This window comes from Cydia splendana, chromosome 14 (genome assembly GCF_910591565.1).
Source record: "Cydia splendana chromosome 14, ilCydSple1.2, whole genome shotgun sequence".
Taxonomy (NCBI): domain Eukaryota; kingdom Metazoa; phylum Arthropoda; class Insecta; order Lepidoptera; family Tortricidae; genus Cydia; species Cydia splendana.
In genome coordinates this window covers 3,842,395-3,858,484 of record NC_085973.1, presented here as the reverse complement: position 1 = coordinate 3,858,484, position 16,090 = coordinate 3,842,395, and the positions used below count along the sequence as shown (strand labels likewise).

Genomic DNA, 16,090 nt, shown 5'->3' with positions numbered 1-16,090 from the left:
AACTATTATCACAGACAAAACACAATCATACATAACCTAGTGAGCAATGCAAACGGTTCCAGTGTTCCTGGAAGCGCCCCTGCCATCTATCTGCAATGGTGTTTGTTATTATCGTCGTCGGCTCCTTTTAGTTCTACTTAATAATTTAGATGGCATTAATTTCAATCTATACGCAGCGACACCTATTGAGCTAGCAATAAAACAAGGCGCCAGTCCAGTATCTCCCGATCCAATATTTCGCGCAGTGAGAAACGTCGTGGCCGAGGGTATTTTTTGTCTATGATGATGCTAAATTAAATATTTTGTTACAGTTTAATGGAGCATGGGGGCTGCCGTCTGTGGTGTGTGACTGCTACATCGCCATGGACGTGACATGCTCCACATCTAGCATATTCAACTTAGTTGCCATCTCTGTTGACAGGTGAGTGACTAGTAGTCTAAAATATCATCTAAGTGGTAGCCGTGGTATGTGACCGTTACATCGCCATGGACGTGACATGCTCCACATCTAGCATATTCAACTTAGTTGCCATCTCTGTTGACAGGTGAGTGACTAGTAGTCTAAAATATCATCTAAGTGGTAGCCGTGGTATGTGACTGTTACATCGCCATGGACGTGACATGCTCCACATCTAGCATATTCAACTTAGTTGCCATCTCCGTTGACAGGTGAGTGACTAGTAGTCTAAAATATCATCTAGTGGTAGCCGTAGTATGTGACTGCTACATCGCCATGGACGTGACATGTTCCACACGGTACGAATATGTTCTAAGAAAGTTAGACACTTTAAACTAACTAGTATGAAAGTATCTTAAGATCGAACTGTTATAATTATAATATTGATTGGATTGGAAGTACAAAGGCACCTCCAGACGAAACACATTTGTATGCAAAAGGCATAATTAAACGTGTCTGGACTCTCCTTTATCGTGAGTTAGTGTTATTATACTTGGAGATACTGAAAATAAATTAGTTGAGCTTCATTGCAATATACATACACATTACAAGTTTACAACCTGGCCCCTATTTCACCACGGTGACAGGTGCGACAATTCGACAAATGTCACTGTAGCTGACGTCACAGGCATCCATGGGCTACGGTTACCGCTTACCATCGGGCGGGCTGTATTCCTGTTTGCCACCATCATTGTATTATTTAAAAAAACTTTATTATATCGGCAAAAAACAGGTATTTCTCTTGCGAAGTATATGATGATGATGATGACAATTGTCACAAGATTTAAAAGAACTTTCGGTAATTCTTGACAGGAAATGAGTTCTGTGTCGGAATTTCGTGACAATTGTCGTGTTTCTTGTGATAATTGTCTCAATAGCTTCGCCAAATAATTACTTATTTACTGGCGATATAATGGAGTTTTTTAAATTAAAATGTAGGTGGCAAACAAGCACACCGCCCGTCTGATGGTAAGTGGTTACCGTAGTCTATGGAGGCCTGCGACGTCAGTAACAGTGATGTCGACAATTGTCGCACCTGTCACCGTGGTGAAATAGGGGCCTGGGATTTACTTTAGGTACGGCTATTTTCACTAGACTTATATCTGTCGGCGGCCGATCGTAAGATCAGGCAGATCGTAATGTTCCTGTGTAATGTTTTGACGATAGTCACATTAACTCAATAGATAGGTACCCATATAACCATTCCAGTCGCAGAATCACAAAGTGGTAACTAAATGTCAGATGTGTCGTAACAGAGTCCACACAATGTGTCTAGAATTGTTTCGAAACAAAGTGTCGTCGCCGTGTCTACACTTTTCCGTAACAAGGTGTCGACACATTTGTGTGCACTTTGCGTGCGGTTTGCGACTAAATCTGACAGCAAATTTGTGACAGCAAATGTCAATATAAAATACCTCTTGAAAACCAAGGTTTGTCAAACTACTATTAGTGTCTCGTGTGCTCGTAATTCTAGTAAGTCATCATGGGCAATGCAAATGATAATAATCGACCGAAACCATATAAACACCCAACACCCGTCAACCTTTTACAGAAAAGTTTTTAAAGAAATTCAATAAGCTACTTAGGTCAGGCAACGAATGCTCCAAAAGTTGTAGAGGGAAATGCTCGGAACACAATTTTTGACTCCGTTACTCGGTTTGACAAGTTAGGAGGTGAACATATCAAAAGTCCCCGGCCGTAGCCCTTGAGCGGGGGGGGGGGGGGAGAGAGGGGGCTTTGAAGGTCCCATTTTCCCGTTTTTCGATTATATCTCGGAAACTATGCATCTCAGCGACATGGCCATTTATACAAAATGAAAGTTAATTTATTTTGTTACAAGTTTATTCAGTCAATTTTTTCGATATGTTGAATAGTTTTTGAGATATCCGCTCTTGAAAGTTTATGTAGGGCTCTCAATTTTATCTTGATATATCTATATCAGTGAAGGTGCTAGGCCGTATTTGGTATCGTTTTCGTATAAATCTGGGGTGCTGAATCCATTTAAGATATCACATTGACACCATTCCACAAAATAAAAATAAATCTTTTTAGGGTTCCGTACCTCAAAAGGAAAAAACGGAACCCTTATAGGATCACTCGTGCGTCTGTATGTATGTCCGTCTGAATACACAAAATAGTTCTTTACCTATAGATGACAGGAAAACCTATTAGAAGTGTGCAGTCAAGCGCGAGTCGGACTTAATGTACGGAACTCTTAATACGCGAGTCCGACTCGCACTTGGCCGGTTTTTTTGAAACTCTTCTTGACGCTTAACCGCTGAACCGATTTCGTTGAAATTTGGTATAGAAATAGTTTGCGTCCCGGAACAGGACATAGGATAGATCTTATAACCAAAATCATCTTTTGAAGGTGTGAAAAGTGGCGTGGAAATTTGTACGGGAAATCAATAACCGCTGAACCGATTTATATGAAATTTGGGATGGTCTACATCTTTGATTTGGTTAAAAATGATGAAAAAACATGACTTCAAACCTAAACTTAAACAGTATTAACTTCAAGAAGTCAATTCTGAATTCCCCCCTACACCTCATTTCACACCTTTAAAGGATGATTTTTGAGATAACTTATTATATCCTGTCTCGGGACTCAAAATATATGTGTACCAAATTTAAATTAAAACTGTTCAGCAGTTTAAGCGTGAAGAGGAGTTTAAAAGAAAGTATTTTAATAAGTTTATATGTTTTTACTTCGGAATGGTGTCAATGTGATACCTTAACTAAATTTGGTACTGCGAATTTATACGAAAACGATACCAAACATGGCCTCGTAGCTTTACTGTTGTAGAAGTCAAAATAAAATTGAGAGCCCTAAATTCTTATTACTTGGCCAAACTTGTGTAGAAGGAAAAGGTAAAATAAAAGTCTTCGGCAGGAATATAAGACACAAATATTTTTTTTTTTGCGTTACTATTTCATTCATCAAATATAAACATACCTTGATTATACTATTCTAGTGAGATCCTCATAAAATAAAATAAAATAAAATAAAAAGCCTTTTATTTATGATCTCTCATTGACATGTTTTAAATAAAGTTGCCTAAATGTTATTTATTTTGGGATCCCCTCTTGGGTAAAGGCCTCCTCCAGCTTTTGCCACCTGTCTCGGTCTTGGGCCACTTGTGGCCACCCTATGCCGGCAATTTTCTTGATGTCGTCCACCCAGCGCTTGAGCGGGTGTCCCGCATGCCTGTTTCCACTCCCTGGTCCTTTCCACTCTGTCACTCGTTTCGCCCACCTTGAGCTGTCGTAGCGTGCAATGTGTCCTGCCCATCTCCACTTCATTTTCTTGACGTATTGTAATGCATCAATTACTTTCGTTTTTTCTCGAATGTTCTTATTTTTAATCTTGTCTTTAAAGTGAGATCCTCATAGATAAACAAAAACATTTACTTAAAAAATTACAAGGTCGAAATGTCACGGAACTTGTGAGAGTAATATGTGAAAAATATAAACTTTTATGACAAAAAAAATCTGGACACAATTTAAGAATCACCCAATTGCGTCGAGGAATCATCTGTATTTTTGCTTGTTTCATTACCTCCTCGCTTCTTTTTTGTCCTTTGTATTCTGTAGCAATTTGTTAGATCTGAAAATAAAGATAACTTGCGTCGTCACGGATGTCGATTTATAGGTTTTAGGGAGTGCAGAATTCGAAAACGATGATCATTTTATAATCCAAGATGGCGGCTACGTATTTTGTCATAAAAGTGGAATCCAAAATAGTCATCATTTTCGAAATCTGCGCCCCCTAAAACCTATAAAACGACATACATGACGACTTTTATGACATAAAGCATGGCCGCCATCTTGGAATCCAAAATAGTCATCATTTTCGAAAGCGGGGCCCCCTAAAACCTATAAAACGACATACATGACGACTTTTATGACATAGTGCATGGCCGCCATCTTGGAATCCAAAATGGTCATCATTTTCGAAATCTGCGCCCCCTAAAACCTATAAAACGACACCCATGACGACTTTTATGACATAGTGCATGGCCGCCATCTTGGAATCCAAAATGGTTATCATTACCGAAATCTGCGCCCCCTAAAACCTATAAAACGACACCCATGACGACTTTTATGGCATAGTGCATGGCCGCCATTTTGGATTCCAAAATGGTCATCATTTTCAAAATTGGGGCCCCCTAAAACGTATAAAACGACATCCATGACGACTTTTATGACACAGTGCATGGCCGCCATTTCGGATTCCAAAATGGTCATTATTTTCGAAATCGGCACTCCCTAAAACATATATATCGACACCCATCTCGACTTTTATGACAAAGTGTTTTGCTACCATCTGCATGCAAGACATTTCTATTATTTTTACGTACAAAAATGGCCCCCTGTCAACTTTCAATCGAGATTTAATCGATAATTTATTCGATTAATATTCAGATTAATTCAATTTCAATCTATGTTAGGTCGACTAAACTAATCGCGATTAAAATTTGAGAATTAACTTTTTTTATTCCATTAATTAGTCGAATAAACAGTTAATCGATTAATGCCCATCTCTGACCACGGCATTTTTAAACTTTGAGAATATCTGAAAACAAATCAACACAAGGAGCCATTTTGCAAATCCAGTAACATACCAGTAACTTTGTTATTACTTTTGACAGCGCGTGTCATGTGTCAACACAGAGTCGACACAAAGTCGAAACATTGCAACTACTTTGTGACTGCAATATTTCTCAGCCTTAAACCATATTTATACATCATAATTAACAAGTTTCGTAGTATGTAAAGCGTTATTTCTGTTATTTAAGTATAGTATACGCATCGAAGTACTAAAAATGCTTCAAATAATATAGTTATGAACACAGGCACTGAGAAGTAAACAATTTCATTTCCGGCTAAACTAAAACAATGTGGTGGCGCGTTGATTATATTACACTTAGTTTATCAAATCACTCGAGCAGTTTAATTCCCCATAATAATTTAAGTCATATTGTAATATAAATGCAAACAATATATAATTACGTCTTGTAATCCGTTTTAGAGATGGCGTATTAATGTCACTTATTTTTATTTAAGTATTTTTCCATCTGACAGTTTCCATTTGACAGGAACAAAATGAACGAATGAACGAATGATTTTGGCATAAAGTAGTCGCAAACCCGAAACAATGTGTGCACACGGCGACCACACTTTATGTCACTTTGTGTCATGTGTCGACCCTTCCCCATTTCTGGTAACTGTGTCGACACGGCGACGACTCTGCGACTGGAATTGTGACCGAAACAGACGGTGTCGACACAAGATGTGTCAACACCGCGTCGTAACGGCGACTGGAAATGGTTGTATGGGTAGGATAGGTTCGTTAGGTTGCTTCAGATGCCCGAAGGGCAAACTGCCCAGAAATAGGAGCCCCGCTAGCGGGGCTCCGTCGACTCAGGGAAGGAGTCAAAGATTTTCACGTTTCACGATATGCCTAGGAATTTCACGATATGCCAGATCTTACGATCGGCCGCCGACATATCGACCGGGTTATGAACCGTGATTACCTTTTGTATTGTTTTCGAGCTCCCGAAGATGCATGTAACTGCTTTGAAATATCGGTAGCTCGAAAACAATACAAAGGGGGGCCTAGCGCGCGTCGCCTCTATGAGGAGCTGTCAAAGCGCCTCATAGAGGCCTCCGGTGACCAGAGGGCTGGCCAATAGTTTGCCCAACGGATCAGCATTGCAATCCAGCGGGGCAATGCGGCCAGCCCTCTGGGCACCCTACCTACGGACTACGACTTAGGGCAATTCTTTTATTTATAAGTTTTAGTGTTTTTATTATGTTGTAAAAATGTTTGTAAATAAATAATACAAAGGTAATAACGGTTCATATTTATCGCGGTCGATATAAGTCTAGTGAAATTAAAGAAGATTTACATAATTAATACTTATTTGAGCAATTTAAGCTAGTAACTTCAATTCAAAGAGTGGTATGGTCAATACGGGGAAGTGTGGCTGCGGGATAAGTGTAACTGGCCTTCATAAGTTCATACCAGGGCCCTTTTAGTTGTTTACATATTGATTAGTGTTAAGTACGAGTTCATACACTAAACGCTAGTATGAAAAACTATCAAGTACCTTGCAAATGTCAACACTAATAAATGTGTAAACAGGCCCCAATGTGAAGGCCGGCCACACTGCTTATCAAATTCTTTACCTTTTTGTAAATCTTTAATTTACACTCGTTCTTTCTTCTTCTGAAAATACTAGGAAGTATATTTTTAGTCTGTCATCTATACCATAGCTTGGTATAAAAATGTAATACTTTCTTATATTATTTTTATTTCTATAAATGCTCCGTAGAAAACTTTATACACGGAGCAATTATAGGATCACCTCGGTCTTGCAAATCGGTTAAATGCATAGAGTAATATTTTTCACGGAGACTGTTATATATAGCCGTTATAGCAAATACTACCACTAAAACTGCGAATATGTCAAAACTTATTTAATTATTATACTTTATTGTCCACAGATACATAGCAGTAACACAACCAATAAAATACGCGAAACACAAAAGCAACGGCCGAGTGTGGACCATGATCTGCATAGCCTGGCTCGTCTCTGGCGGCATCGGGAGCCCCGTGGTCCTCGGTCTCAACAACTCACCGGACAGAAGGGTTGACCAGTGCCTGTTCAATAATACGGACTACGTCATATACTCGTCGCTCGGCAGTTTTTACCTGCCGTGTGTTATTATGATGTTCCTGTATTATAATATATTTAAGGTAAGTTCGTCTAAAGTTTGTCTAACGCCTTACTCAGTCTATTGGGTTGGGAGACCCGTAATCCTCGGTCTTAATTCGACGGACAGAAGAGTAGACCAGGATCTCTTCAATAATACGGACTACGTCATATATTCGTCGCTCGGCAGTTTCTATCTGCCGTGTGTTATTTATGATGTTCCTGTATTATAATATATTTAAGGTAAGTTCGTCTAAAGTTTGTCTAACGCCTTACTCAGTCTACTGGGTTGGGAGACCCGTAATCCTCGGTCTTAATTCGACGGACAGAAGAGTAGACCAGGATCTCTTCAATAATACGGACTACGTCATATATTCGTCGCTCGGCAGTTTCTATCTGCCGTGTGTTATTTATGATGTTCCTGTATTATAATATATTTAAGGTAAGTTCTTCTAAAGTTTGTCTACCGCCTCGGGTACGATGGGAGACCAGTAGTACTCGGTCTTAGTTCACCGGAGAGAAGGGTTGACCAGTGTCTGTTCAATAATACGGACTACGTCATATACTCGTCGCTCGGCAGTTTTTACCTGCCGTGTGCTATTATGATGTTCCTGTATTATAATATATTTAAGGTAAGTTCTTCTAAAGTTTGTCTACCGCCTCGGGTACGTTGGGAGACCAGTAGTCCTCGGTCTTAATTCAACGGACGGAAGAGTAGACCAGGATCTCTTCAATAATACGGACTACGTCATATACTCGTCGCTCGGCAGTTTTTACCTGCCGTGTGTTATTATGATGTTCCTGTATTATAATATATTTAAGGTAAGTTCTTCTAAAGTTTTTCCACCGCCTCGAGTAAGTTGGGAGACCTGTAGTCCTCGGTCTTAATTCACCGGACCATATACCTATACCATACCGTACCATACTGTAAAGCTGCGTTTCACATAATAATATAGAGTAAGTCCTGCAGCGGTATGATGGTCATATTTTTACTGGTATCATGGTCGCATTTTTATCACTTGTCATATCATGCGTCACTTTCGCACTTACATACTTGTTAGATTAGAACGTGTAGCCGCCGTGCAGGTCAGGATCTCGACGACTCAAATAAAAAGCTTCGATTTGAAGTAAACTATTATAATTTCAATAGGTACTGGTTTTACAAGGGTTCCTTGACTAAACGGTTAAATGTAAAAGTGGTGTGGTAATCGTATGGAGGCTGATGAAAGAGTGATTTGCATAATTTGAATGTCCGAAAATAGTGGTTAAGCTTGGGTGCCTCTAATTGGCCGCGATACATAATATGTGGAGCGCTCCTATTGGTGCTTTAGAAAAAGCTTCCAAATACTAGCCGAGCCCGACGGCTGCGTTTAGTTACTGTATTATACAAATAAAGGTTGCGTTCGCAACATACTCCCGGGCGTTGAGAGACTCAACAAAAAAAGACAATAAAAAAAATGGAAGTTGTAGAATTAACTAAGTAATAGGGAGGGGGCACAAGTTGTTATACGCCCTACGGATGACTCCTTTCTTCGTGCGTATGTCGGCGACTCTGGTGACGTTGTCCGTGCCCGGGTACAGCTTCGTGACGCGTCCCAGCAGCCACAGGAGAGGAGGAAGTGCGCGGTCCTTGACTAAGACCATAGTCCCAACTTGCAGCTGGTCCGTTGAGGTGTGCCACTTCGTCTTTCTGTCTAGTCCTACGTATTCAGGTGATGCGATGTACTGGAACTGAAGTCCTCGATGTGGTGGATGTCCAACGAACGCCTCCCTTATGCCGGTAGACGCTGGGACCCCTTGCTTTCGACGTCCGTTGCGTGTTCTTCCTAAGCCGAAGAAACTGAAGACAACGAAGACGATTTCGAAGTATGGTCAAAGTCCACTTCCACGAAGAACCCGTTGTTGGTCAAATCTTCCCTTGTCTTGAAGGCTTCGAAGGACCATATGTAGCCGCCGTGCAGGTCAGTATCTCGACGACTCAAATAAAAAGCTTCGATTTGAAGTAAACTATTATAATTTCAATAGGTACTGGTTTTACAAGGGTTCCTTGACTAAACGGTTAAATGTAAAAGTGGTGTGGTAATCGTATGGAGGCTGATGAAAGAGTGATTTGCATAATTTGAATGTCCGAAAATAGTGGTTAAGATTTGGGTGCCTCTAATTGGCCGCGATACATAATATGTGGAGCGCTCCTATTGGTGCTTTAGAAAAAGCTTCCAAATACTAGCCGAGCCCGACGGCTGCGTTTAGTTACTGTATTATACAAATAAAGGTTGCGTTCGCAACAGAACGTGACAGGCATGATGACAGATGATAAAAAACCAAACATCTTAGCCCTACTGTACGGATATGATGGTCGTTATAACACTTTAAACTATCGCGTTTTGTACCTACACATATTTAATTACACAAACGGGTCTACTGCGATATAATTTCATTGTTTTTACTTACCTTAAATTCCGACGTTTCAGCTGAGTTGCACCAGCTGTGGTCACACACTCACCACCACCAGCCACAGTCAACAGTGGTCACCAGGTGTTGTGTGGTGGTGATGAAATTATATCACGGTAGACCTGTTTGTATAATTAATTAAATACATGATGGTCGTTCTTCTCTACGTGCCAGCGTGACAAAGGCAGTTTCCGTCACAAGCAATCGCGTAGTGTTAAAAATCAACGGTTATTCTATCACGTGTAGGTCTCGTAATACAATGGGTAAGAAAATACACGATATAAATAGCAAGGGTAGAATTCTAAATTTAGAAACGTCACGTCTCATGTTTCATACAGACAATGGGGGAAATGGATAGACGCGTGACGTGTTCAACAAAATCTGAGCTTTGTTGCTAAAAATACACATCCTGTTCGGCCATTAGCAAAACTCTCTAACCCCCTTATTCATAAACGCGCTACAAACCTTCAGCTAATAAGTAATCATTTGTCCTTATCTGTCATTTTGACTTATGTATTTGTAAGAAAGGGATAAAAAATAATTTAACTAAATCAGGCCCGTAAAGTTTTATGAATAAGGGGTGTAAGACTCTAAGCGCCACTTGCACCATTCCACTAACCCGGGGTTAACCGGTTAAACCTGGACTTACCATGGTTACCAGTACAATTTGACACTGGGTTAACGGTTTAACCGGTTAATGCCGGGTTAGTGGAATGGTGCAAGTGGGCCTAAGCGGACCATCTGTCCTAAATGTTATGCACGCGCTTTTAAGGCCAGAGCACACCGGGTAACTGTACGTAGACGACAGACGTGCACGTGCGCGTTGTAATATAGGTACCTACAGATAGATAATATTACCTATAGGTACTTATGATAGTTATGATAGACGGCACCACAGATTATTAACTATAGTCTGTCAAGCTGGATATGTCAGTAACAATGTAAAGCAAACGCAAAGTATGGTATCCCTAGGAAACGAACAAAAAGCAGCAATTTACGTATATTGCAAACTAAAGATTTTTTTCGATCTTGATAGTTATTGGTGAGTATGGAAAGTAAGCGATACCAAGAAAGGTACTTACTTCAAATAGCACTTAAAATTAATGCATTGTTGATTAAATAAAATAATAAAGATGGGCCAGCGTGGGGACTATAGCCTAAACCCTCTCGTGCTTGAGAGGAGGCCTGTGCCCAGCAGTGGGATGTATATAAGCTAAATTATTTATTTATTTATTTTTATTTTTTATAGATATATTTTTGTTCCTATATGTATGAACATATTCCTAATAATTTCAAGTATTGCCCAGCAGAGTGTACCTGGAAGTGTTTATCAATTTAATCCCACCTCAAACTCAAAACAACCCGCACCTGAGTTGGACAGTTGCCCTCGTCATATTAATGCCACAGTGTACGATATGGGAACAGGACATTATACCGGTCTAAAATATTATAACGAGAATAAGGAAAAACGATATTAACCTATCCGAAGTCTGAACATATAAGATTTGTGATTTTATGTCCCATTATTGGTTCCACGCCCATTATAGGGGTGCTTACTATAGTTAATTCAATACACAGGAGCCTAAAACAGCTTGCAGTTGCCGTACTGTTTCAAACGATACACTATCTCCTCCTTCTGTTCCACGCACGTCACGTAGAAGCCGTCACTTTGACGTGCCCGTTCCGTCACGTCACTCCTTGGACTCTAAGCTCCAAGCGACAAGGTCCAAATTCCTTTGACACTTCTTATAATGAAATATACCCGTCAAGTCTTGTCCATTTGTGGTTACGTTGGGTTGTCGTCACGTCGGTCATACCCGTAGGTGACGTGATAGGTGCCGTGAAATGCCTAATCTTGGGAAATCCGTGTTTTACCTGGAATAAGGTCGGGTAAGGGTATCTGGTGTTTTAGATGCCATGCTCGTATAAGTTCTAGTGATGTACCGACTATTGATTTGGCCGACTAGCCGACTAATCGGCGCTCGAATGGCCGATTAGTCGGCCGACTAGTCGGCTAGTCGGCCAGATCATTAGTTTCGTATAAGTTCAGGTGAAAAACAATAGTTTTGCTCCTTTGGTTACGCTATTCATCATAATTTAGTTTGGCTAAAAGGTGTTCTCTACAGGTTCAAAGACCTATCAAAAGAATCCTCGTTCAATTTCTGTCTTTAGTTCTTTTATTTTGCGATCCTGAGCAGACCGTCAGTACAGGTTGTAGGAGGTATTTCCAAGGCTCTATTTCCCGTACATAGTCGCCAGTCAAGAACCTATCCCCTGTGGTCAGCGTCTTTACGAGCAACGTGCCCTGACTAAGTCTCTAAATTTTGCAATAACATTAATAGTTCCTCATGGCTCCACCATTAAGAAAAAACAAAAACTGAATAATAATAAAAAAATGTAACTATCGAACTTGCACATGAAATTACACAAGAATCAGTTGAGATCGACCTGTAGAGGAAAACACCAGCCCACCAACATATGATAACGATCAAACGGTCAATTATATGAAAAAAAGTAGTGTCCGACCGAAACATGTTTTTTTGCCGAAACCGAAACCGAATGTTCGGCTTTGGCTTTAGTTTCGGCCGAAACCGAAACCGAAACCGAACCTTTTGTAGACTTGTTAAAATCGTTGAAAAAATATCATAAAACCGCTTTTACACACATATTATGGGGCTGTTAACACCCAATGCCCTTGAAATTGTTGTTACTTAAGCAGTTTTTTAAGAATATTACTAGAGTTAGACCAAGATAATTCTGTAGCGATTTTGATAACACACGCAGTGCAAGTGTTATTTTAAACGTCTAAACTTCTATGAAATTATGACGTATAAATAACATTTGCACTAGTTGCACTGCGTATGCTATCAAAATAATTGCAGAATTTTCTTAGTCTAACTCTATTCATTCACCAGTCAAGCCAACATGATTGTAGATACAGGTTGAAACAAAAACGCGAGCGCAGCGAGCGCAAATTTTTTGTTGAAAATATCGCAAGGCCGGGTACCGATCTTCACCTGGGCCTAAACGTCCGAAATGCCCCCGTCAGGCGAACTTTCATGCGAAGTCAAAGCCGTGCTTCAGGCTTCAGGATAAGTAGTTGAGCACAGACTCCAAGCAATGACCATTGTATTAAAAAGCGAGATATTTCCTTGAGCGCTGGTGCGACTTTCAATCCGAAGATCGCAAGGTACAAACCCCGGCCACGTACTCTTGACGTACTCGTACCAATGCGTTTTTCGGAACTTATATACGAAATATCATTTTGATATTTACCTACTATTTGCGTTTCGGTGAAGGAAAAACATCGTGAGGAAGCCGGACTAGTCCCGATAAGGCCTAGTTTACTCTCTGGGTTCGAAAATCAGTCTGATGGCAGTCGCTTTCGTAAAACCTAGTGCCTACGACAAATCTTGGGATTAGTTGTCAATTGGACCCCAGGCTCCCATGAGCCGTGGCAAAAATTCCGGGATTACGCGAGGAAGATGATGAGTTTTCTTATTATTCCTTTGCCCAGGCCCAGTAACACGCGACAGTGCTAATCTCATTTACTCCGATACAATTAGACAGTGTGCGCGTTATATTAGGTATTAACAGCCTTTTAAGACTGCGTCAACCGTCTACTGGCGCCCTCATTAGTGGAATTGTGTTTTATAATAAACCAATTAATTTCTGTACCTATACATGAATCAGTATATGTAGGTACATATTAATAAATATTGTTGCCCTACTTATTCCCTAACTTTTGGTCTTTGTCACATAGTTTAGTTTCATAGTACGAAGTACCATTTCGTAAGTTTCGGCCCGGCCGAAAGGTTCGGCCGTTTTTTGGCCGAAACCGAAACTACAGCCGAAACATGATTTTTTGGCCGAAACTGGCCGAAACCGAAACCGAAACCGAACCTTCGGTCGGACACTAAAAAAAAGTGTTCGTATGCACCCTGAATAGGTATTTTAGTAAAATAAACATAAAACATATGGTAAATATTGACTGTTGATTTCTTTTTTATCTGTTTTTCCTTCACTAATAAAGTGCCTGACGTGACTAATCGCCGACTACAAATGTGGCCGGATAGTCGGCTTTCCCGACTAGTCGGCGACTAGTCGGTACATCCCTAATAAGTTCTTATGTAAGCTTGCAAGTAAACCTACAGATGACGTTGACAAAAATAATATATATATTCTTGATATTTTAACAAATGTTTGCGTTTGTGTATCAAAGCTAAAAGGAGAATACAGATGTAGTGCATAATTGTTTTCCTTCGCATTTTCACGGAAACGTACGAACGTGTCTTGCTATTTCAGTCAGTCTAAGTACCTACCTACAAAAAGTACTGAGGTTGACTGACAGAGAATACCGTCTGGCATTACGTCAATTATTATTATTTGACCTTCTTGTATTGTGCAATAATGTTTGAGTTATACAAGGGTCAAAACTCTTTTCGTTTTGTCTCGTTTTTTATCCCCCAAAAATGTGACGGAGTGGAGTTTTTTGAAGTGAAGATCAGTTTTTAATTTTTCTCAAGATATTATAATAATAAAATCTACAGCTAGAAAAACATGCAATAGCACTCGAACTTTTTTTATTAATTTGATAAAAGACAAAAATAGAAGCGTGACAGAGTGGTGATAAACAAGACAACGAAAAGAATTTTGACTCAGAAACCTAAAATACGTCTAAGGAGTCTTAAGGTATTAAAGAGCTGCTGCAAAATTAATAATGTTGTAACCAGACTACTTTCTTCATGTTCAAAGAACCAGACGAAAACTCTTATGCCGGCTGTACACACCCGTCGAGAGACCATGAGAAAGGCCGAGAACGAGTGTGCAATACTGCCGGCCTAGCCAAGGTTATAATCGCTATCGCTTCGACAACGAAAAGCATTATGTCTCTCTATCACTCTTCCGTATTAGTGTGACAGTGACAGTTGCGTTTCGATCGCTACGGAGCGTAAGCGATGTGCATCTTGGCTACGCGGCCTGTTCCCTTCTCGTCTCGCTCTTACTCGGCTCGTCTCGCCCTTCTCCGATTGGTCAGAGCGGTGCCGAGACTCTCGGCAAGCGGCTCTCGACGAGTGTGTACAGCCGGCATTAGAATGCCTAGAATTTAAACTTATAGCAACGTAGATCCTTGTGAATCCTATCGTTTTCAGTTGAAATAACTTTTGGCGTCAAAGCGTTAGAACAAAGACTAAAATCATGCTTCAAACGCGATAACTCTTTCAAAGTCAAAACACTATTATATTTAATTACACAAACGGGTCCACCGCGATATAATTTCATTGTTTTTACCTTTAATTCCGACGTTTCAGCTGAGTTGCACCAGCTGTGGTCCCGGAAAGACTGACGTCCCAACAAATGTCAACGGAGATATTAATAAAACACCACTAAACTACCCGAATTAGTTTATAAAAATGTTCGGGATAGACAAAGAAATTGCAGCTAAAGATATTGTAGTTGAAACGTCGGAATTAAAGGTAAAAACAATGAAAATATATCGCGGTAGACCCGTTTGTGTAATTAAATATGTGTACAAAACGCGAGAGTTTAAAATGTTATATAGCAAAACACTAATATTTCAAACTAGGTTGAAGTTGAAACCACGAAGCATATTTATTGAAATAGATCAGGATTTATAGAATTTATTAAAAAGCTTCTAAGGATGGTCTCTAGAAGCTTTATTTATGAAGGTAAAATGTAATAAAACTAATAAATTCTACACAGTTGGTGCTCTCCGGCGAAAATAAGTCGAGATTAAATTTTAATATCATTTATTTGACTTTTAAGACCAGTGTCGAGATCCTTAGGTGGTATCTTGACATTAAGCTGAGTGGAGACCTTTTCAGCGACGCTTAATGATAAGTTGGTTCTGTATCTCTCATGTAATACTTAAGTTTAATTTAAGCGTTTTTTGAATTAAATTTCTTCTAGTCTATTCTATTTCTGCGAACATCATACTAATTGCTCATTATGCCTGACTTTTTATAAGTTTCAGGCAACGAACGTTGACTAGAGATTAAGGGGCCCACTGATTAACAGTCCGCCGGACGGTATCGGCCTGTCAGTTAGAACAAAATTTTGACAGTTCCGAACAACTGACAGGCCGATACCGTCCGGCGGACTGTTAATCAGTGGGCCCCTTAGTAATCTGACTTGTCAACTGTTAGATGTCATTAGGCACCAATCCAATAGGGTATTTGACTACTAGTCAAATAAGTTCTTTTTTCGAACTGTCAAAACGATTTTTCTACTATGGAATTTATATGAAACACTAGCATGTGACGTCACAATCAAATTACCTTCTCTTTATAGCTAGTTTTATACGGGTTTTAAAATAGAAATTGTGTCTAAAAATAATCAAAATCGTACCAAAACGAGATCAGAATCAAAACTTTAACGAATTACAAATCAGTATTTGATATTCACAGTGCTAGTTTAATCTATGTTCTGTGGTTGAAACAGA

At 39.8% G+C, this 16,090-nt stretch overlaps 1 protein-coding gene across 1 annotated transcript in view; it reads left to right on the top strand.

The window, feature by feature from the left end:
* LOC134797082 (dopamine D2-like receptor) overlaps positions 1 to 16,090 on the top strand; it is a 65,039-nt gene that overhangs the window by 26,373 nt on the left and 22,576 nt on the right. The window contains exons 2-3 of the mRNA XM_063769306.1: positions 312 to 421; positions 6,968 to 7,220. Coding sequence (XP_063625376.1) covers positions 312 to 421; positions 6,968 to 7,220 — 363 coding nt within the window. The remainder of the gene's footprint in view (positions 1 to 311; positions 422 to 6,967; positions 7,221 to 16,090) is intronic.